The sequence below is a fragment of the Rhinatrema bivittatum genome, chromosome 13, assembly GCF_901001135.1.
Source record: "Rhinatrema bivittatum chromosome 13, aRhiBiv1.1, whole genome shotgun sequence".
Classification (NCBI taxonomy): Eukaryota; Metazoa; Chordata; class Amphibia; order Gymnophiona; family Rhinatrematidae; genus Rhinatrema; species Rhinatrema bivittatum.
This window is the reverse complement of record NC_042627.1, coordinates 79,062,739-79,086,667: the sequence shown is the minus strand read 5'-3', so window position 1 is coordinate 79,086,667 and position 23,929 is coordinate 79,062,739. Positions and strand designations below refer to the sequence as shown.

The 23,929-nt window shown below is 45.3% G+C and overlaps 2 protein-coding genes across 6 annotated transcripts in view; one reads left to right on the top strand and one right to left on the bottom strand.

Annotated features, from left to right (window-relative positions):
* Nucleotides 1–16,490, bottom strand: part of SLC24A1 (solute carrier family 24 member 1) — a 35,585-nt gene extending 19,095 nt beyond the window's left edge. Inside the window, 6 exon segments of the mRNA XM_029574516.1 lie at nt 2,875–2,993; nt 8,682–8,814; nt 13,279–13,316; nt 14,311–14,467; nt 15,109–15,123; nt 15,546–16,490. Of these exon segments, the coding sequence (XP_029430376.1) occupies nt 2,875–2,993; nt 8,682–8,814; nt 13,279–13,316; nt 14,311–14,467; nt 15,109–15,123; nt 15,546–16,490 (1,407 nt within the window).
* INTS14 (integrator complex subunit 14) overlaps nt 5,441–23,929 on the top strand; it is a 34,880-nt gene continuing 16,391 nt past the window's right edge. The window contains exons 1-2 of one of the 5 annotated variants that reach the window (XM_029575099.1): nt 5,441–5,464; nt 21,754–22,037. In XM_029575099.1, coding sequence (XP_029430959.1) covers nt 21,816–22,037 — 222 coding nt within the window. In that variant the 5' untranslated portion in view covers nt 5,441–5,464; nt 21,754–21,815. Of the gene's footprint in view, nt 5,465–20,691; nt 21,011–21,098; nt 21,118–21,753; nt 22,038–23,929 lie in introns of those variants that run through there. The other 4 variants (XM_029575101.1, XM_029575102.1, XM_029575098.1 and 1 more) reach the window with 4 other exon arrangements.

The window sequence follows — 23,929 nt, the reverse complement described above, 5'->3', positions numbered from 1 at the left end:
CCCTGTTCTTATTTCAGGAGTTATTAAGATATGATCAAAACCTGAGCCGGCTTGTTTACAACAGATGTAATTGTAGAGACCCCCCCTAGATGTCCCTAGCTCAGGCTTTGGGGAGGGAGTGAGGAAACATATCACTCCTAACCAGCACTTCAGAGGGCACTGAGGAATGAAGAGCGTTCAAGTTTTGGAGTTGCCCAGTCTCCCAATCTAGGTCCCATGATCTGCTGTCTAGAAGAAGGGGAGAGCATATTCCCTGCCCAGTACCCAGCTAGTCTGGAAGGGGTTGTCTCATCTCAGCTGTGTTTTGGAAGAATTCTTTGGAATTGTGGAGAATCTCTGTTGCTGGATCTGGGAGGATTGTCTCCTCTGTCTGGTGGAGGTTCCCAGGCTCATCACAAGAGAAAGTTTATTCTTAGAAGACTTCTGTTTGGGAGGAATCTTTGGCCAATCTTTCTGTCCAGGAGAGGGGATCATGCAGTTCACCTGTTTGCTGCATTTTGGATATTCCAACTGAGAGATCCATCTCTGCAACATCTGAGTCAAGAGAGGGAACTGGAAGAGGAATTTAGCTGTAGACCCCCATCAGAGCAGAGAGGATTGAGTGGCTGGGACCCCAGAAAAACATCTGTGATCTCAAGTATTCTTCTTCTTCTGAGGAAGGGGGACCCTTTGCCCTGCTAAGAGCCAGTCTTAAAGACCTTGGGTGGAGAGGACCACTAATCCACTGTGACTGAGAGACCTGAGAACACAAACTGCTGCCAAATGATACCCAGCTGGGATTTTCTGCAGTAAAGTTTCTCTCTTGGCGCATCCTCTTAGTGTGTCCAGTGACTATTGGGTAAATGTATGCACAGCAGGGCATGGGGGAGGGCTTTGACTTGAACCTAAATTTTCCCCCAAAAACCTGCGCAGAATTGTATTCGGGTAGTTTTGGCAGGAGAATTTTCAAGAGAAAGAATGTAAAATGTATGGGAAACTGACTTCAATTTAATGTGAGCTGTTACAAAATTACTCTGTGTCCAACCTGACTGAAAAAGCCATACAAGTTCCAGTGATTCCTTGTTGTGATGCAATATATACCTGCTGTATCTTCCTTTGGTCCTTCTTCCCTCTTGTCTCTAGTAGCTTTTTTTAAGTCCACAATATCACAATGCTATTTTTAAATATTCTTTTTAGTAGTATGGTTTTACTATTATTGATGTTTTATATTTCTTGCTTTTATTGTTTGTTATATGAGGAATGGTAATGTTGTTGCACTGCATACAGAGTCTAGTGTTGTGGCTTCCAGTTTGTTTTTGTCTGCACATTTTTAACTTTTACTTTCTGGTCTCTTTATTCTATATTTGGTGAGGGTCTCTCTGTGTTTTACATGTGACCAAAGTGAGGTATTCTGCTAGCATGTAGTTTCTGTATAGGGATCTAAAACAGCTTGCTTGTTCTGTTTTCCTAATAGGAGGTGTGTTGATATTTTAAGACCTGGTGTAATATGTGCAGTGTTGGCTTTTTTCATAGGTAGCATTGTTTCTGTTTGAGTGCTGGCAGTTAGTACTGTTTTGGTATGGGAGGTTTACTATATTGTAATTGTAATTCAGTTTATTAATGGCTTTCTGAGTGCCAAACCCACACCCAATGGGGCCGATGCAATACCATGTGCTGCAGCTAGCGAACGGCATAACACGTGATTGGATGCACATTTTGGACATGCATCCATAACCCGATGCAATACAAAGATTAGCATGTCCAAAACATGTGTCCAAACCACTGTGTAGCTAATAGCACTCATCACATGTAAATTCCATGAAGATGAAGCTTTTAGCTAATACCCATGATGCAAAAAATTTCCCACATAGCCAATGTGCCCATTGCAATGTGGCAAATTTTACACCAACCCGCTTGTAATGAGCGTCCATTTTTCCAACCCGCACTGACAGTCACCCAATGCCAAGGAGGCACGAGGGATGCACAAATTTCCCTAGCGCCTCCTTTTTAGTGTGACCCCCCCTCATTTAAATATGGCATTGTGCACCTAGGAGAGGTGGCTGGGTACACATTGGGAAAATGGGCGCTCAACATTGAGCACCCATTTTCTGTGCCCAAATATTGCATGAGTCCCCACATGCATTACAATAGGCCTATACCATATGGGTTCCAAGGGTCTTTTTTGCTTTTAGCAGAGTTTTCTGGTTGACATACAATATGTGTATTCTATTTAATAGTGCTATAAGTGATATTTTCACTTTGAATGCCTTTTTTCATTAAAAAAAAATCTGTTATTAAATGAAGGAGGGAGAGGGGACACAAGGTTGAAGGTTTGCCTACATGCCTGATACTCTTGCACTGGCTCTGGGTCCCAAGCATCCATGCTCTGCATGCTGCCCATTATTTATTTATTTCTCAGATGTACACAGCGTCCGTCAACTCTTGGGGGCTCACTCCATGGCTAGGAAGAGGAGGCATGCATCATCGCACATGCTGTCTGAAAGGAGCTCCTACAAGGTTTAAGAAGTGCTAAGAGCAGAGCCCAGTTGCTGGCCTGGAGCTGAGCATCAGGTAGTGGTGAGTTTGCTATGGCATGCCTGATCAGGTCTGAAGGTGCACTGCCTCGGAGTAGTATTACTGCAGCAAATAAACTCACAAGTGAAATAAAATAAATACCAACTGCAAAACTCAAATTTCACTCAATATAAAGCTCACTGAACTTTTGTTATGAAATGACCATCATAGACATGCCCGTGGGCTACATTATAATTTTCAGTGGCAAGCATGTGGGATGTCATCATTGGTCAAACAAGCCAAAAGTCTTCTCTTGACTAGTATTAGACCCCCGAGCCCTGTTATACAGTCCCCAGTGCAGAGGTCTGAGTATTATCATACCTGAGGGTCTTGTGCTTTGTCTGCATTTTCTTCATCCCTGTCGCTCACTGTCTCTGAGCCAGTTGGAGGTGCCTCTTGGACGCTCACAGTGTTGGACACAATGACCTCCTCTTTCTCTTCTGCTTGGAGTGAGAAGCACAGGACACAGTGAAGAGCTTCCTCATTGCAACATCCTGCTGTTCACAAAGCACAGGACTTTTATTTCCATTGTGTCACATGCAGGCAAGGGAAGGAGGCAAAGAACTTTTATGTTTGACCAAAATACACATGGCATCACACCCACCTCAGGACAACACCCAACCCACACCCTAATTCCTTATATCTAAGGAGATGGGATAACCGAGGCATAGGGAGCTAAACTGACCTTTCCAAGCACACACAGGAAATCAGCAGTAAAAATGAGAATCCAACAGGCATCTAGTGCTTTAAATTAGCCACTACATGATACTACCACCTGCTCTTCAGTGCATAAGCTCTGTCCAGTTGGTTCAGCCCAGCCTGGCTTCAAACTAGGCTAGTCCGGTGCAAATACTGTCAATGATGTGCTAGAACTCAAGAGCCACCACACTCATTTCACTTGGGACTCTCTGAGCCAGGAACAGAAGACTAGAGGAATACAGTGCTGCCTTCTTCTCTCCTGGCACAGTCTGACCTGTGACGAGAGAATTAACCAGCAACCAGGTCTCTCTGGCAGGCTTCAAGTACAGGAATAACTGGAAGTCTTGGTGGAAACACAGGCGCTGACATAGCTGTATCCGTCTGGTAGGTTACGCACTTCCCTCATGTCAACCAGGTTAAAGCAGCATGTTTGTGGAGGAGGAATACTGTCCGGATAGGCCACAGGGACCTAGGAGGTTGGATGTTTGGGCAATAGCCATGCCAATATTAGTAGCTATAAGATTATTACAAAACTTTGTGGTTAGGCAATGGAAGGAGAGGTACTGGATGTGAACTAAATAGGGGAGACTGCAGGCTCATCTAACAAAGGAGGAACATTAAAAACACTGTCCTTAGAAGGAAAGATGTCTTAGAGGCAGTCACGCATCACAGCTGGCAACTAGGATCAAAAATAGGATCAGCAGATTAGCAGTGGGAAGAAAAGAAAGAAAGAGAAAAATTCTTCACAGTGCAGACAGGAATAATTGGGCAGATTAAATGGTAAGTTATTCTTTTTCTGCTGTCATCTACCTTGTAACTGTGTTACTATGTTATTGTGTTATTATATTTCTATGTTACTAAATTACAGGGTTACTATGTTATTTTGTTATTGTATTATTGTATATCTGTGTTACTATGTAACTGTTACTATGTTATTTTGTTATTATATTTCTATATTACTGGGTTACTATGTTATTGTGTTAGTGAATTTCTGTTACTAAGTTACTAGTCTATGGTATTATTGTGTTATTGAATTACTATGTTTGTTACGAGCGCACGCGGAGCGCGGTCATCTCAAGCAGGTGGTGAGCCCTTGGGCCACGGCAGGACTCAAGGAGGAGCCCCAAGCCACACCGTGGGAGGTGAGCTGGGCAGGCATGGTGAGCCAGGCAGGTACAGAAGCAGGGAGTCTGACCCTCAGCCGGACCTGCACGCCCATGGCAACCAACACTGGGAAGCTGATTGGTGAACGGTCCTCAGACTGTTGCCGGCCCTGTCAGACCTGCCGCTGGGTACGGCAATGGGCAGCAGGCCGGACAGAGGCGAGGGCAGACAGAGTCCTTTACACTGAAGACATCGTAGACAAGGCAGGTGCAGAGACATCGAGGCAAGAACTGGTGCAGAGACATCAAAGGCAAGGGCTGGAAGGAAGACATGGCACTGTCCATCAGGGCACCCTACTCAGCCCACCCGTGGGACTGAGTCACGGACCACCCCGTCCCAGACGCACCCTACACAGCCCAGGAAGGCTGGTCACAGACCACGCTGAGGAAAGGAGGGTGCTGGGAAGAAGAAGAGGCAAAATACTGCACTCCAGGCAGCTCAAGGCAGCAACGCTGCACTCCAGGCAGCTCAAGGCAGCAACGCTGCACTCCAGGCAGCTCAAGGCAGCAACGCTGCACTCCAGGCAGCACAAGGCAGGACATCAAGGGAAAGCAGGAACTGGATCAGGCACAGGATCAGACATCAGGTAACACATCAAGGCATGGACTGGAACAGACATCAAGGCAAGGTCAGGAACAGACATCAAGGCAACACGTCAAGGCAGACATCAGGTAGCAGACATCCGGGCAGAGACAGGACAAGGCACCATCAAAACAAAGTAGACCATGGATGACCTGGATCGAGGAAGAGGTACAGGCAACTGTAGCACTCAATCCAAAGGCAAGTGACAAGAAAGTCCTTATATACTGGAGGTTGTAGGCAACTCCCTGGGAGGAGTTTGCCAGGACCGCCCCTCGCTGGCCCTATAAGTGGGGTAGAGAGCTGTGGGCCAGCCCCTAGGAGAAGGGTGTCGCCAAACAGGAAGTCCAAACAAATGCATGCAAGCTACAGGCAGGCCTCAGGAACCGCTAGGCCTCCCAGGCCCTGGAGCAAGTCCCGGATGGTGCACAGGAGAGGCCCTGGCTTCGAAGCGGCCTCCGGGAGGAAGGTAAGATACCTCCTGTAGCGCAGCAACAGGGGCGATTGCAACATGTTACTATGTTATTGTATTATTGTATTACTATGTTATTATATTTCTATGTTACTTATCACTATGATTCAACAACAAGCCACACAGCTGCACATTGAAGAGAATGCAGAGACTCTGTACTTCTGATATCACATGAGAAAGTGAACTGATGTCTTATAAATACCATATGTGGAAATTAATTTTAATATTTGAGCTTGGCCATATCATGGTTGCAGGAGAAAACTGCAATTGTCACTGCAAAAAAAAACCCTCCAAAAAACCAAAAAGATCTCATTCAGGGAAAAGGTGCAGGGAGCCAGTGCTCCTCTGTTAATAAGGGATATGAATATCCACTCTCTCTTCTCATGGTTATTTATTTATTTATTTGATAAATTTTTATACTGATATTAGTGGGGACATCATAACTAAAGATTGGAAATGTACAAAGAACAGGTAATGAGGGGAGGGCTCACATAGGAACAAATAGAGAGGAGATGCAAGAGGAACAATATGAGTAAACAACAGCACAGCGGCGAGGCAGTATTGCCCAAAACTTTATACAGGATCAGTTAGTGCTGCTGGGGGAGGGGGGGGGGAGGCATTGTTGGGGTAAGCTTGCTTGAAGAGCCAAGATTTTACATTGGTCCTGAACTTGGAAGAGCAGGTCTGAAGCCGGAGATTGGGGGGGCAATGAGTTCCAGAGTGTGGGTCCGGCAATTGAGAGGGCTCGATCCCGCGTGGAGGTGAGGTGTGCGCCTTTTTTAGGGAAGGCACATGGAGGGTCCCATTGTTGGAGGCCCTGGTGGAGTGGTTAGATCGTATAGGACGGAAGGGTTCATCAAGCCAATCTGAGTTGTGAGAGTGTATGGATTTGTGAATCACTGTCAGGGTTTTGTAAAGGATGCGCGAGGGGATCGGGAGCCAGTGCATGTTTTTCAGGATAGGGGTGGTTCTAGTTCACAAAGCCCAGTCTTAATTATTTTCTGTAAATGCATGATTTTGTAACTTGTAATGCTGGTGAAATCTGTCCGTCCATCTGATGCTTCCAGTATGCTAACTAGGCAGTTACCTAGCGCGCAAGGCCCGGAGGGGAGCTGGGTCAGAGCCACTGCTGCCAATAGGAGGGAGTTCTGGGTTGAAGCTGTTTCCAATAGATACGTCGGGGGAGGAGGTGCATGACCAAAGGTTTGCCTAGGATGCCAAATGCTCTTGCACTGGCTCTGCATCCATGCAGGCACACAATACCATGTGTGCCAGTGAATCAACTGGGATCACATCTGGGGTGGGGAAGGGAAGGTGAACCAAAGTCCTGCCATTTGTCTTACTAAATAATATGACCTTGATCTAACAAGAGTGAGGCCAGTGTTAATAGGTTCAAAGTTGAAAGCGCTAGAAAATCCAGGCACATGCATGGTTTTACCCCACTGCATGCAGGGACATGTAGTTTTGATTTCAGACAGACTTACAATTTCAGGCATGCAATGACATAAAACCAGACCTGGATCAGTCTGTTGGCATAAAAGAAGCAAGTTGGAGTTCCTCTTTACAACAGAGAGCAGTTAGAAGCTGCATCTTAATGTCTTTCTCGCTGCTATCACACATCTATGGGGTGAAATTTTCACCGCAATGGATCTAGCCAGTTGGATCCCTAGTATAATTTGCCCTATGACTTTTCTCCCCCTTCTGTGTCTATGGGAACAAATGAATTATAAAAAGCTCCCAATTGTATCTACTCATGAGAATTCAATTTATTCCAATTGTATTTGGCTTCTGGAGAATGAATAGTGAAAAAACCCCACAAATTTGGAACTGCCCTAAATGCAAAGATTCATGAAATATTCAGCACAAAAAACTAGAAGGAAAATATTCTTCACTACTGGAAAAATGTTCCATTATCATCCTCCACTCAGAGCAGACATCCTATGCAGTGACATCACGTTAGGGTGCATGGCTAGCACCCCCAAGTCCCCTATGTGCTCCGAACTCTCCACGAGCAACCAGGGCAAATCCAGGAAAATAGCAAGCAGGAAAAACATGGGCCAGGAAGCTTTTTGCGTTCCAGAAGCAGAGAAGCAGCTATGACGTGTACGCCAGGACTGGGGTCCATAAACCTTTCCTAATCCCAGTGCCTCCTGATTCTCTCTGACGTAGAATCTACCCTGGGGGTTTGGGCTATAAAGTGAAAGGAAGTCTATGGACGGCAGAAGCAACTTGCCTTTGGCTCACCTTGGGTTTTCGCTCCATTTCTGGCCTCTGATTCTATTTTGGCCATGGCCATGTTGTTCATGCCTTTAGCCTGCTCTTTTAGCTTTGCTGTAAATGAGAAGAGGAACTTACAGATGAGCCTCAAGAAATAGCAGGTCATTGCGCTGTCAAAGAACAGGGGACGCAAGGTAAAGGGAAGGTTTCCAAAACTGAAGAACAGAAAAGTCAAATCCTTTGTTGGCCACCTGAGTCTTAAATTCAGTGGCATAAATATAGATGCTTTTGCACCAGGAGCAGGTTTCCATTCTGCATCCCCTTCCAGGCTGTCCCTCTTACACCACTGCTTAAATGGGAACAGCACAGCAACCATCCCAGCTTCTAAGAGCCTTCAACTCCCATAATGCATTGAAGTAATGATGTCATTGCACAGAGCTGGAGGTGAACAGAAACAAGTCAGATCATCAACTTCTTTCTTCTTTGTGTTATTTATTTCATACCAGAGGAAATATTAGTGTACAAATCTGTTAAAAACTCCTTCTTAAATGGTCCCATCATGATGACTCTAAGCAACTGGGCAGTGCTGTTGTGCTGATCATCATCAGCATCCCATGTATACAGCACACTGATAGACATAAAGTGTGAATACAGCACGGAGAGCTGAAGGGCAGATCTTCATCAGAGCCCCGTGCAGGCATCACACTGATAGACATAAAGTATGACTACAGCACGGATAGCTTAAGAGCAGATGTTCATCAGAGCCCCATGCAGGCATCACACTGATACACATACAGGTAAATTTTAAAAAGAGCACACATGTTGGGCACGTGAGCAAAAATATGTGTATCATTTAAAAAATGCCTTACTGCACAATACATAGCCTTTACACTAGTGAGAGATTCTGTTAGAAAGACAATCTCTCTCATGTTCAGGATCCCTCTGGCCCACATGTGTAAGGGGCCATTTCTTTGCGAGCAACATTTTTTAAATCTACCTGATATAGCATGGTCAGCTGAAGAGCAGCAGCTGATATCCAGTATCGCTGAGGACCTCCAGGCTCTCAGGCCGTTTCCTTCCTGACCCAGCAGGTGGAGAGAGCTGTTGTCCTCTTCTGGACAGGATGCAGCCTGTGATTTAATGGTTTCTCAGCTCTTCTCCTTCTCTTCCGCGTGCAGGTAGTTTGTGACTGTAAAAGGCATGGATGCTTTCTGAAACCCTGACAGTAGCCAATTGGAGCTGTCAGGTTGCCAGATCATGAGCCTTTTTTCTATTTGTTCCAAGCTCAGTGGCATTTGGTAGCGCACTTACAGGTCTGACCAACTCTAGAGAGAATGTTTGAGTGACTATTGAAGGGAATAGAAATCTATTTAATACTCTGGATGCTTTCCCAAGATATCTAGTCTAGTGCCAAGCACTTAAGCAGGATAAAGAGAAGGAGAATTCCTGGGTCCTGTGAATGAATAATTACTGTTTGAATGGTGCCGTGAACACTTTAAGAGGAGGCGTCACTGTCTGTAAAGTATTCCAGGCAGATTTCAGGAAATATTGACTGTCCTAAAGTATAATGGTAAAAATTATTGCACCTTCAGGAGGCAAACGTGACTTTTACATCATCGGGTCAGAAGTGCATTCTGAGGGGTACTCTATGTACAGGGGGTCTCCCTGCCCTTTACAAGCAGGCAGAATGAGCCCTCAGTGGGACAGAGCTTCCCCCAGACCCTGCCTGTCTGTCTGTCACTGCGTTAGGGAGGAGCATAAAAACCCCGCGAGAGTCACTGAGGAGTAGGATTCTAAGCCCTAGAGTCCTCTCCCACTGAGGAGTGGAGGGGTGGAAGTGCCTGGGAGTGCAGAAGAGAGAGAGCTTGGAAGAGTTGGTGGAGCGGTGTCCTGGGAGGTGCCAGGAGAGGGGTAACCTGCCTGGGAAAGTCCACCAGAGGCTGTGTCAGCTAAAATCAGCCTGAAAGGAAGAGAAAAGCATGGAGGAGACACAGATACTGGGAGGGCCCCGGGTGGAAGAGCTGACCTGTTTGAGGGGCTGTGAGTTTGCTTTTTGTATTCTGGATTGAGTTGCAGTTGTAGTGCAATGTTTTGGACATTGTTTCATTTACTTAAGACTTTGGACAGCAGAGCTGAGTGAGGTGCGACCTTTGGTGTGTCTGACTGGTGTGCAAGATGTGTTTTTCCCTTCTGTGGAGGAACCCAGGAGGTCACAGGGTCTTGCATGGTCCTTGGCCCTCCTCGTTTGCCCTTGTGCCCAGGACCAGAAAGGGACAGGGATTATGTATATATCTACTGGAAGGCTGTGGAAGAAAAGCTGTCACAGAAGCAGGATTGTTGCACTATTTCACAAGGCTCACAATTATAGTGATGACATCAGTCTCAGAGAATAGCAAGGACGGTCATGACACATAGAATCAGCCAAACGGATCGGACTCCTTATATTTCCCTTTTTAGAAGAAGCAAGTTGGGAACTAGAGGAAGTGTTTTGTATTAATTTGATAGAAAGGAATCAGATATTATCTATAGGGATCTCTTGAAGGAGGAGAGAAGGCTTTGATTTATAAAGAGACTAGCTGTTAAGCCCGTAACAACAGGCTACATTAACATTTTATTTTCAGTCCATTTCCTTATCCCTCATTCTCCCCTCCCTCCCCTCATTCTCCCTCACCCTCTAGTCTCCCTCCCCCTCCCTTCACTCTCCTCCCCTCTCCCCTCACTCTCCTCCTCCTCCCCTCCCCCATCCCCTCCCCCCTCAGTCACTCTCTCCTCCCTCCCCTTAGTCAGTCACTCTCTCCCCTCCCCCACTCTCTCCTCACTCCCCCCTCCCCTCAGTCACTCTCTCCTCCCTCCTCCCCTCCCCCCCCTCCCCCCCTCAGTCACTCTCTCCTCCCTCCTCCCCTCCCCTCAGTCACTTCCTCCTCCTTCCCCTCATTCACAACCCCTTCGGATGGCGCAGACGGAAGATCTCCGGGGGAGGTCCCTCCCTCCCTCAAGCGTGCCGCCGCTGCTACTGCTCGCCACCACCGCTGTTACTGCTCGCCGCCGCAGCCGCCGTTACTGCTCGCCGCTGCCACCGTTACTGCTCGTGCTCCTCGTCACACCATTTTGGTTACTGGCAAGCTCTGACCGACGTGCTGCCCGCACATGCACGGTAGAGTTGCTCTCTACTGCGTATTTGTGGCACGTCAGTCAAGCTTCATATATCTAGTAGATGTGCTATACAGGGGTTACCAGTTGGCTCCAGGTCCTCGGGGACAGGTGGAGCCAGTCCTGGGATTAATCCTGGCCCCATTGGGATTAATCCAGCATTGGCTCAGCCTTTCTCTCATGAACTGGAGCCTCTGCCTGAGGGTAACGGAGCTTCTGATGGACTCGGAGCACAGACCAAGCTAATCCAGTTATCAGGAGGACCTCACACGGCCGTTTCCCGAGGGTTACAAGACAGTTCCATATAAAGCAGAAGTCCCCAGACTGCAAAGGAAGGGGCAAGAGCAATGTTCAGCCATTGCTGACTGCTCTGACAATAACTTTATTGGCACCCTGATGGCTTCCTAAGCTGTAAACAGAGAGGCCCTGAGCTTTTTTAGTGTTTCCCAGAGTCTGGCAATTGATGCAAATTCCCTAAGTCTCTGGTAGAAATCCAAAGAGTTCCCAGCTATTTATATATTTCACAGATGTCTAGCTCGAGCTGCACTGTATTCTTTCTAGTTTCATGAGTGATATTTTAGCTTTGAGGCCAGTTTGGGGCGTTACATTTTAGCAGTTGGAGTTTAAACCTCTCTCTACCCTCTCCCCTTCCAATAACCCCCCCCCCCCCCAGAAGTTCTATCAAGAACTAGCAGCGCTTCCTTTCCAGGACACACACGCATGTCCACCCCCTGACATGTCCTGAAAGCATGGGGAGGATAAGCCTTTCCTTCGGAAGAGAGGGTAAGGTAATGAAAGTCCTGCATTTGCACAAAGCTTTGGCAGTTTTCAACACCTTTCCTTCTGTTGGTACCTCTGATCCAACTTTGCCTCCCCATCTCAGGAGGGTGGAATGGAAAAATTATCATTTTATTTTCTGTTTCATTTGTAGTTTAATTTGTTTCATTTCATTTATGAAAAATGAAATTAAAAAGAAAGAAAGAGAAAAACAAAACAGGTTCTGGGACCGTCCTAATTGGCTCCTTGGCCCCCACACGGGTCCTATCCCTCAGGTCAGCCAGTGTGGGGGCAGGAGCAACTCAGGATCACTGCAGACCCCCTAATCTCTAATAGCGTAAGTGGCAGGACGATTGCTGACCCTCACTCAAGGTTTAAAGTCAATCAGTCATCTTTTACGACTGAATCACTGCCTCAGTGCTTTCAGCCCTGGTTGGAAAGCACTAGGAAGACAAGAAAGAAGAGATCCTGCCGAGGTGAGAATCTGTGCTCCCCACTCTCACTGCTCTGCACAGATTGGGAGGGGGCATTTGAAAATGGAGTGGAAAAGCAGCTTGCGCCACATCTTTCAGTAAATTAGCAGTAAAACGTCTACAGAGAGGGTCCGAAATCTGCCTCGGGCTTGAGCAGGTGACCCCTTGCCCCACAGTGATCAGCCGCCTGCCCCTCATACTCTCAGCGTCACACCCTTGCAGTGTGCTCAGAAACGTCGTCTCACTTTCATACTCACTCCCTTCTTGTGGAATAAACGTCCCCTAGTTATCAGGAGTCCGCGTTGTTCCTCACCCTTCAATCTCAGGCTTTTCCCCAGTTTCCCCCCAGGCTTTCTATTACTGGGTAACTTGACATCACTTAGTAATATTCTGTAATGTCTGGTAAGGTGTTCAGGGGGGGTCACCTAATACCTATCAGAAGTAAAGTAGATATAACCTCAGGTAGTAATTGTACATGGGAAGATCTGATTCTTTTAGTAGCAGAGACGCACAAAGCATTTACAATCTCCATCCCTCTCCAACCATTCTCTCCTCCACCCTCCAGAATCCATTCCTTCCCCAATATTCTCTCTTTGTTTGAGTCTCATTGCTCCGCTATGGCTCTAGCCCTGTTAAATCTGTGGCTGAAAAATGTCCAAGACTTTGAAAATGTTTGGCCTAGATATGGACCTAGGGTACCTGTGGATGTTGATCTTTCCAAATCTATGGCCTGCACTCTCTGTGGTAGGCAAAGCAAAATAGAAGAAGGCTGGGCTGGTTCAATATAAGCCTCTTAGTGCACGAGATAAATCAATGTCATTTCAGACCCTTATAGAGAATACGAAATCCACAAGGCTCATGCTTTGCACATTATCTAACAGTACAGTCTTGTTTGAGTGATATAAACAGAAACTTAAAAGCACTGGAGCATCTTGTACTTACCCTCTACAAAGGCCAACATTTCTAAGATAGTAATGCTAGGAAATGTAGGACGAGAATGCTTACTATTTAATTTTACATTTATTATGCACACTATCTGCTGTTCTAGGGAGGGTACTATGGTCTGAAGACCTGGGTATCCAAGTTTCCTATGATGATACAGAGGCAGTGGGAGCAAATGTGAAAATCTTTCACTACGTAGAGCTGAGGGACATACAATACAGATTAATTCAAAAAGCCCACGTCACTTCTCACCAGATCTATCAGATGAAGCTGAAGGAAGATCCAACATTCTAGAGAGGGAGCAAGTAGAGTACTGGAAACATCTGGGCACATGTGGCCTTGACCCGATGTTCCCACTCATTCTGGGCTACAATTCAAGTCAGACTGGAGGCCTGCCTGAAGGCTCCACTACCATTAGGCTTTGCCTTGGTGTTGTTTGACCTGGAAACTCAGAGTTATAAAATAACTAAAGATGAGGAAGCTCTCTTACTCTGTCTCTTATTTGCTCCGTGCTGAGCAGCTCTGTCTGTTTCAGTGTTTTATCAAATTTGCTAAATAAAATTATTTTTAAAAAATCTGCAACTGAAAAAAGACTCACACAAAATGCAGTGCTTCTTTATGGGGAAATAGTGCCTGACACATGACGCTGAACCCCTGTAGGAGGTTTAACACGGGAGCCCTTAGCGTGACACAGGAGAGGAGGAGAGAGAGAGAGAGCGCTCGGGTAATGCAGTTGTATCTTAGGCCTCAGACCAAAGGGAGTCATGAGTTAGGGGCTTCATTTATTTATTTATTTAATCCAGTCCTGGTTTCACCCCAGTGCATGCTCGGACTTGTAGTTCCATTATCCCTGAAAAAAGCAGGGCTGCATCTCCAGGAAACAGGGACTGGATCAGTTTGTTTGGAAAAAATGGAACCAGCTGACAAGCCAATGGTGAGTGCAGACTTTTCCTTGCAGTGCAGCACAGTGAAGGTTTATTCACAGCGGGTGCTCACATTGCTGGTCCCGTCCTAGCCTGACTGAAATTCCTTCCAACATAGCAGATTCTCCAGAAAATCATAGCCACTAATATAAGGCCAAATGTACAAAAGGGTTTTCCCATTTTGTGTCCATGAGAAAAGAGCTTTGTACATCTGGCCCTTAATCTCCTTATCTCCTGCCGGGTAAGAATGTGGGAAGGGACCATGTACTAAACCCTATTATTGGAGGCAGTGCTATATCTGTACATAGATGCAAACTTTGTTTGACAGGTGAGGAAGATAACCTGGCCAGGTGCTTCTTACCTTCCCTTAGAGGATCCAGGGTGTGGATCATGAGCTGGAAGATGGTATTACGAATAGTGCTGTTGTGAAGAGAGGCTGAGCTGCTTCCCCTCTGGAGGAGTGGCTTGGGTTAGAGAGAAGGACAAAAGGATGCCATCTCGTTACTGTACACAAAATGCTTGCAGTTACACAGTGTGAGCTTCTTGTTGCAGAGGTAAGGAATGAAAAAGTGAATTGGAGCAATCCAAGGAGAAATAAAAGGCAAAAGGCATTCAGGAATGTATACCTCAGCCAGAGACATATTAAAGTACATGCACTATGCCTGAACCAGAGAGACCTTATAGAATTCATTCACAGTGTGCCAAGCCAGAGGGCTCCTGTATAATGCCAGCCTGAGCCAGATGGACATTATAAAGTACACTAAGGTAAAGAGACATTGTCAAATATATATCTGAGTTACAGAGGTATTCGAGAATACCTTCTTGAGTGAACAGAACCTATTAATATTACAGAATATTTCAAGGATAGGAAAAAACTAAATCTGAAAATATCTCCTGTTTCCAAACAGTAAGGATATGGTGTGCCTGTTAGGACAGAGTTAGATCTTCCTGATCCTACCTTGGGCAATTCACCTGTACCCAACTGTACAAATGCCACAAGCACTAATGATAGTACTTGTAATAACAATATTGGATTGAGGCAGAATATAAGAGAGTTTTAAATATAATAAATAAATATTTCCAGGATAAACCTTTACGTAAGAACATAACACTTGCCATACTGGATCAGACCAAGGGTCCATCAAGCCCAGTTTCCAACAATGGCCAATCCAGGCTACAAGTTAAAAAAAATGTTATAAGGTGATTATAAGCAGCTGAAAAGCACTTTGCTTGAGAATTCAGCTACTTAAAGTGAAATACTAGTCCTGTCTCTCCTCCCCTGATCCTGGGCTGAACATGACTTATGCAACCCCCATAAATAACCACTAGCTATACTGTTGATTGCATTTGTGTAGGGACTCCTGCCACTCCAAATTGTGCTGTGGAATCAATATTTGAAGTTGGCTTTGCCTGTTAAAGGGCACAATATTTCTAGTCAACATGGATGCGTGCACTGACATAATATGAAACATGAAGACAGTTCCAGATATTAAAATAAAAAGTAACTGTATTAGGTAAGGTCTTCTTTTCTTTATACTTATCGGGAATGAGAGGAAACAATTGTTATCAAAGAGGTAAAAAAATGAGGACACAAACCTTAGTGGGATCTTGCAAAGCCATCGCCTTGACAAGGCCTTGCCTCCTGTGCACCTGCTCCTTCACCCAGCCTTCCACCTGCACATTGCGCTTCATGAAGAAAACATACATCCCGTAGGTGCTGAGCAGAAGCAGGCTTTCCCACCACAGAATAAAGCTGTCCAGGAAAAACACGATCAGCAGGATCAAGCCTAGGATATAGAATGAGACATCTCTGAACAGAGGCCACCAAGTCAAGTTCAGAATCTCCTTTGAGAAAAGGGCACAAGTGCCAATGACAAATAAAATATTGAACACCGCCGACCCCACAATGGTGCCAATGCCGACATTGCTGTGTGAGATGAAAACTCCGATGAGAGAGGTGAAAAGTTCTGGAGCAGATCCCCCGGCGGCCATGAAAGTGGCCCCAGCCACATCCTCCGATATTTGCAACCTATCCGTGATCACAGTCAAGGCAGGAACAAAAAACTCATCACACACTATGGCCAAGGCCACAAAGACGTACATCATGCCAAAGATGTGAAGCAACACCCAGCCTTGCCTGCGTTGTTCCACGCTAAAGAGGTCTGTGGGATATTCCCCTTTGGCTTGAGTTGCAATCTTGGGTTCTTTGGGGTTCTCCGTGACAGGAAGAACCACTGCAGTGGTACTTGTAGTAGGTTTGGGGGTTGGGAGTATAGGTTCGGGATCTACAAAGATGCAGTGTTTGATCTTCGTTCTCTCTGTCACGTTCCCTGCTACAGGCAGGGAGAGACTCTCAGTATGATTGTCTTGGACTTGTAAGTCCTGTTCCTCCTCAGTGCCTGGTGTGCCTTGCTCCTCTGTCCATGGTGCTGAACCGGGACTATGGCTTGCCAGACACTGGTACAGAGAAGGGATGAACACTGCACAGACCAGAAAGAGAATTCGGTTCCACTGGAATCTTTTTCTCCAGAGCAAATACATTTTTCCAGGTCTTGTTTTCGGGTTACTCTAGTTCCAGAAAAGCTGTTTTTTGAAAAAGATAGGTGGTGATCTTTTCAACAAGATTCACTTGCATGCTTTGGTCCCAAATGTTCAGACTTCATCTTTTCAGTTCAGGAGAAGGAATCCATGGCAGAAATCTCAGGGGAAAAGCCACCACCTTTCAAAAGAAAGGAGTTTAATTGTAAAACAGATATCCAGGCTACCTCCATCCCATTCCTCTGTACCACTGCTTCTTGGTTCATAAAGTTAAGCACTTTATGACCTTTCTTGCTAAAATAATTAATCCATTTTTTTTTTTTTTTTTTTTTTGCTACTTCTCAATGCATCTAAGGAGATGAATTGCTAGAAAATGATTTGGGAATAAGTCTGAACTTTTATGAGAAATAATTTTATTTCATAGGCCAGCAATCTGAATCAGAAAAGATTTCAACTGAACTAAAGGTAAAAATATGATATTTTTAAATTGTTGAGGAATTGGAGAGAGATACTGGAAAAGAAAAACAAAGCATGCATATTCCTTTCTTTAATTCTGAACATTTATTCCATTTCTGCAAATTAAAACAATCCCAAAACAATTGAGAATCAATACATTAGAAGTTAATTAAAATCTCTCCAATGATAAATTATCCAGCACTTACAGAAGTTATTGTGCCAAAGCAGCAGGTGCTGACAGTAGAGTGATGAACCATGATGGAATTAAATAACAGTAATTTATTCCAGATTTGGCCCCCAGTGTCTCTGTGCCTTTTAAAACTGTCCCATGAGGCAAAAAGCAAGTGTCAGTCTCCATTCTGCCACCAATCACAAGGACTTTTCCCAATGCATATAAAGAGGCTTTTTTTCAGTTTTTCCAGTCTTTGTACACATTGTATAGTTATTGTGTTTGCACCAGCGATATTACTATAATCAGTGCTATTCCATCAATATATTTATCATCTATCATTATCCAGTCTATAAATATCTACACATCTACCTATTAATCTGCAAATCTTACCCTCAAAAGATCTTCATCAAGTTAGGTTGGGGGGCTTGGCATTTTCACCTGAAACCCAGGGAGAGGATGACCTCTTGGTCCGAGGCTACAGAATGCAGGTCTCCATTGCAATCATATCTCTCTCCGTGGCAGGGTCAGGTGTGAAGGGCAGATTTCTAGAGCAGTATCCAATCCAGATTAATGCCTGCAAACTATAAGAAGATTAACGAGCATTTTATACTTTCCTTGCTGTATCTGAGAACAAAGTGTGTCTGCAGCAGATGCTCCAAACAATTCAGAAAGAATTCTACTGGGTTAAAGCCCTGAAAATATTAACAGTGCAGTTTATTTTCTTATTTTAAAGCATCTTATGTGCTGCGATTTTAGCCAACAGCCTTTGAATGCATAAATATGAAGGAATGACAACTGGTGTTCCAACATCTATGTTTCATTTTTTTAAAAAGCACTTTATATATTACTGGTTGTAACATGTTTCTAATGTCTGTTTCAGGACTATTGGTCAAATTAATAAATCATGAATCTGGCACCAGGAGCCTTCATTTGCAGTTATAGGAGATTTTCCCCATATTTCACATCCCCTCCCAACTTACTTAAGTCCAATCACTGCAGTGAGCATCCTCAGCTGGGGAGCATACACCAGGCCTCCTTCCAGGATCCTTGCCTTTATGGTATCATCAACCCCAGCTGACCTGGGGAATTGATCCCAGATCCCTCTGCATTACCATGCAGAGGGATCCCAGATCAATTGCCCTCCTCCCCCCATCTGCAGAGGAGGGCAATTGTCTGCCAAGACATTTTACCCAGGCAAATTGCTATTGCCATGAAAATAGCTTTAAAAATTGTTGGCTAAAGGTCAGGAGTGATCTAAATGATTTGTTAGGATGTGAACGTCTGGTGTTGTAGTCTGTGCATAGAGTTGTTTTCCCAGTGAAATGTTTATAATGTGTCCTACTTACAGAGATGGGTGCAATCAGTGGTATAGCAAGATGGGGCACTAGGAATAGACAAGCTGATGCAATAAGGTCCGCCCAGCCTAGTTCATGAATTTACTGTTAGGTGGGCACGCATTTTGGGCACACAAGAATAGAGTCTGATGCAGTAAAGGAGATTAGCACATCCAAAATGCATGCCCTAACAAATGTGTAACCGATCCCGCCCAACCCATGTAAATTCTATGGAAATGAAGACATTAGCTATTACTGCAGGAAAGTGCACCCAAAGGCTGGGCACCTAACGTGCATTATTTTATGCTGGAAAATTAACTCCAGCTCTGGAGGTGGAGTAAAGTTAACTCACAGTGAAGGGCTCACAAGGAACAAAAAAAAAATTGTTTGCCTGTGTTGCAAAAAATGTGTCCTCCTGCATAGTAACATATTTACTGCTTCTCTGGTTTCCCTGGTCAAGTCGAAGTATATGTTTTACAGCACATATATACATTTTGCTCCACCTGGCTTCCATGTAACCAATCTAATAAGTGAAGGGAATGCACAGACTGAGGAAAGAAATCAGGATTTTAATCAGTGTCCTCAAAATGCATTTTCAACAACCTGAAATTATAATGAACACACAATTTTGGCATCTGTGCACCCAATGCAATAAACTTTTGAGTGTTTTAATTGCATTTTTCTCCCTGGCATGCCCTTTTTGTATGCCGCTCCTATTTCACTCTCATTTGAATACTGCATTGGGTGTACAGAGGATGTGGTTGCACATGTGGGTGCTCAGATTGGGCGCCCGTTTTATTGCATCAGCTTGAAGGTGTATTTAGACTGATTGAAAGAGAGGGTCAGGAGGCACAGGAGAGGTTCCCAGTTCAGTCCTCAGGCTGGGTCTTCCACTCCCTGGGTGGCTGAAGAGTGACACTTCATGGTCTAATTCAGGGCTTAGAACTACAGGGTTCTAGAAGGAGCACTGGTGCTCGACCTCTGCTCCAGGACCATTTCTACAATGTCTCTGTCCATGGCCAGTCCAGATCACCTGGAAGTACCCAGTAGGTTCCATAGCCAGGGGTGGACCTCAGGAGCCAATGTTGCCTCACTTTTAGCTTAGGCCCCCACTTCTAGCAGCAGGGTCATGTCTCATCTGAGTCAGTCACTTAAAGGTGCGGCAGATCTGGAGGCAATGGAATCACTGTCAGTCCATGATCCTCTGAGCCTTTAATGAGACTAACCTGAATAGGAAACACTACTGCCCTTGGGCTAGGCATGTATAAGTTTGAGGTCATCAAAGTCTTACTTTTGGCAGGTAAGTATTTAACCCCCCCTTTCCTCAAACCCTTAAAAGTTCAGGAAGACCTGGGCTGTGTGGAAGCCTATTTACAGAGTTGCTGCCTTAACCACAGAAGGAGAGTGAGAAAGAGCAGAGAGAGAGTAAAGCTCAGTAGATACAGAGTGTTGCAAGAAATTAAATGGGTTTGGTAGCCACTGCCATGAAGACTCACATAAGATGAGATAAGGGATGGGGATGGGGCTGGACACAGTGCCCACCCATGTTAAGCTTGAGCGGTGCCCCCCATAAAAAAAATGTCAGTTGTAGCTACAACCTTGTCCACAAGTAAGTAGTGGAGACAACCACAACTTACTTACTATTTACGGTGCTAGGGCATCAATTTATGCTTTGTCAGATATTACACCCTAGGAGGTTCGCACGCATCCAGATCCAGAAACAACTCTGCATTCTATTTAGCAACAGATTTGCTCACTTTAAAACCTCAGAGCCCATTCAGACCAATACAGGGAGTGGAATACTTTTAATTACCTACTGTCCCTGAATATAACTCTTTTTGTGCTACCAATGAAAAGATATGAGAGAAAAATAAAATAAAAATACATATTTTGGATCCTTTCATTAATAATTAGGGGCAAACCAGCCAGTACAGTTGCAGGGAGGTATTTAGGATTTTCAAGCGCTTGTACGTACACACCAGACCCTCAGTTCTCCCTAACTGTGCTTATCTCATGCTTTCTCTCTTTCTGCCACCTCCTGTCCCATGCATCCCAGTATCCTGTCCGGGAAGACAGGTGTCCTGATATAGCTGCTGAGTTACAGGAGAGGTGAGAGCCCCTAAGGGCTTCTGACTTCCTCTTACAGCACAAATACTCTGCTTCTTCTGCAAAAGGCTAAAATCCAATAAAAGAGATGTAGACGCCCATAAAACAGCCTTTAATCAACCAACAATCCTAGCCCAGGAAAACGGCACAGAGCGGGGAGGCTGCAGGAAGGCGCGCGGGCCGGAACGTAAAGCTCCGGCCCTGATCTCGCGCGGGCTGTGCCGAGAGGGGGAAAGAGTTCGGCGACGGACGCCCGGCGGAGGGGCAGCGAGAGGAGTCCCGCGGGCTGCTTCCCGGTCTGGGCCGGGAAAGCCGGAAGTCTTTTGTGCTTGGGCCTGACTTGTGCAGGCGCCTGAAGCAGGATCGGTGCCTGGGCCCGGGAGCAGAAAGGACGAGCTCCGGGCGGGCTTGGGCGGCACCGGCACCGCCGCTCACTTCTGTGGGAGGGCCACATGGTACGGGATCAGCTGGTTCATTTATAAAGGGACGGGATCATTTGAGCTCTGTTTGTTGGAAAAGTTTATCCTAAATCAACAGTGGTTTGATAAAGGATCTTATCGGGGTAATTCTGATTTAGAAATGTTTGCAATTTAACAACTCCCCACCTAACGGATAGATAGGTGCCCGCTGGATGTTGCACCTATAAGTTGTTGATTTGGTGCCAGCCCAGTGGCTCTGTGAGAGCACTGGACACTGCCATGGGGAGAGACCGGGGTTTCAGACCCTGGTTCAGGTTTTTAGCGCTCTGGGTCGACCATGGCTCTAAGCCCAGGTGTTGCCGCTGCATGATGTTTGACTCCCTTCCCCTGTTGGGAAGGGAGTAAGACATAATGCCGTGCCAACACCTAATGGCAGCTTCTAAGGTCCATGACTGCAGGGTTTATTTATTTAAAAGCTTTTTATAATCTGCTCTATCCAGGCATGTAGTTCAGGACCCTGGTGCATAGCCTGAAAAGAGAGGCTGTCATTGCAGTGCCTGGACTGAAGAAGATTTTTAATATAGTGTGATTTTTAACCTGGATAATCTAGAATATTCTGCCCTTTTGGTGGCCTCTGTCCACTTCTTTTTTTTCCTTTTGTCCCACCTGCATTCCCTGCTAAGTCCCTATTGGAATTCATTGCAGGTTTCCTTCATTGAACACCATTCTGAACCAGGAAAATGGTGTTTAATGTGCTATTTCTGCACTTTATTTTGCAGCTGTTTATTCTTTCTTTCTACAAGAAGGCAAGGTTCTGCCCTCTCCGCCTTAACCCACCACCATGCCAACAGTGGTTGTGATGGATGTGTCCCTGTCAATGACCAGGCCCGTGTCTGTGGAGGGCTCGGAGGAGTACCAGCGGAAGCATCTAGCTGCTCATGGACTCACCATGCTCTTTGAGCACATGGCCACCAATTACAAACTTGAGTTCACAGCACTGGTCGTGTTTTCATCCTTGTGGGAGCTGATGGTCCCTTTCACACGAGACTACAACACGCTTCAGGTATGGGACAAAAAGGGGGGAAAATGCAGAGCTATTGTCATGCATAAAGCAGACTTACTGTACAGGCCTTCTGTAACTATTTTCAACAAATGAGTTTGAAACGGGGACTGTTTTCAGTGGTGGTAAGATTTAAAATGTGTTTTCGAAGAAGGTTAAATGAGGATCCCTTAGTTTCATGCAAGAGGATGAGAATCCCAGGTAGTCTTGGCTGCAGCTGGGGTGCGTGAGAGGACAAACCCTGCAACTTTTCCGATGAACAGTAAACAACCTTGAGACACTTTGTTACCCAGACATCAGATTGCATGAAGGTGTAACTCTCGTAATGTGAGCAGCTTGGCTTCAGCTAGAGCAGGAGTTCTGGAGGTGAATAAGAGGCACAGGTAGATTTGGATGACTTGGTGTTTTCGACGTGTGGGCAGAGTGGGGCGGCTCCTCTTCCATGCTCTGAACATTTCTTGTCAAAATGTGCTGCCAAATACCTTTCTGCTTTTACTACCCAAATGTCTTCTTCCTCCAGGGGCTATAATGAATTTGGGAGCATTGAGGCAGTTACTAGTATCAGTAAATACGAACATAAGGGATGCTGGTCCATTTGGGAGCATTGAGGCAGTTACTAGTATCAGTAAATACGAACATAAGGGATGCTGGTCCATTTGGGAGCATTGAGGCAGTTACTAGTATCAGTAAATACGAACATAAGGGATGCTGGTCCATTTGGGAGCATTGAGGCAGTTACTAGTATCAGTAAATACGAACATAAGGGATGCTGGTCAATTTGGGAGCATTGAGGCAGTTACTAATATCAGTAAATACGAACATAAGAGATGCTGGTCCATTTGGGAGCATTGAGGCAGTTACTAGTATCAGTAAATACGAACATAAGGGATGCTGGTCAATTTGGGAGCATTGAGGCAGTTACTAGTATCAGTAAATACGAACATAAGGGATGCTGGTCCATTTGGGAGCATTGAGGCAGTTACTAGTATCAGTAAATACTAACATAAGGGATGCTGGTCCATTTGGGAGCATTGAGGCAGTTACTAGTATCAGTAAATACTAACATAAGGGATGCTGGTCCATTTGGGAGCATTGAGGCAGTTACTGGTATCAGTAAATACTAACATAAGGGATGCTGGTCCATTTGGGAGCATTGAGGCAGTTACTAATATCAGTAAATACTAACATAAGGGATGCTGGTCCATTTGGGAGCATTGAGGCAGTTACTAGTATCAGTAAATATGAACATAAGGGATGCTGGTCCATTTGGGAGCATTGAGGCAGTTACTAGTATCAGTAAATACTAACATAAGGGATGCTGGTCCATTTGGGAGCATTGAGGCAGTTACTAGTATCAGTAAATACTAACATAAGGGATGCTGGTCCATTTGGGAGCATTGAGGCAGTTACTGGTATCAGTAAATACTAACATAAGGGATGCTGGTCCATTTGGGAGCATTGAGGCAGTTACTAGTATCAGTAAATACGAACATAAGGGATGCTGGTCCATTTGGGAGCATTGAGGCAGTTACTAGTATCAGTAAATACGAACATAAGGGATGCTGGTCCATTTGGGAGCATTGAGGCAGTTACTAGTATCAGTAAATACTAACATAAGGGATGCTGGTCCATTTGGGAGCATTGAGGCAGTTACTAGTATCAGTAAATACGAACATAAGGGATGCTGGTCCATCCAGTCTTCGCAGTTATTCCTCTCCGTGCTGCCAAGGATACTTCCCAGTTGCCAGCCACAGAATGGGACCTTCTATAGGAGGTTGCTCCCTATCCAGTGGCGTTTTCCATTGTGTTCCATCCTCCTGGGCAGCTGGACTTGCAAGATCCCTTCTTTAGTTTTCACCAATCACCCCCTCCACACCCATGCCCGACCACAAGAT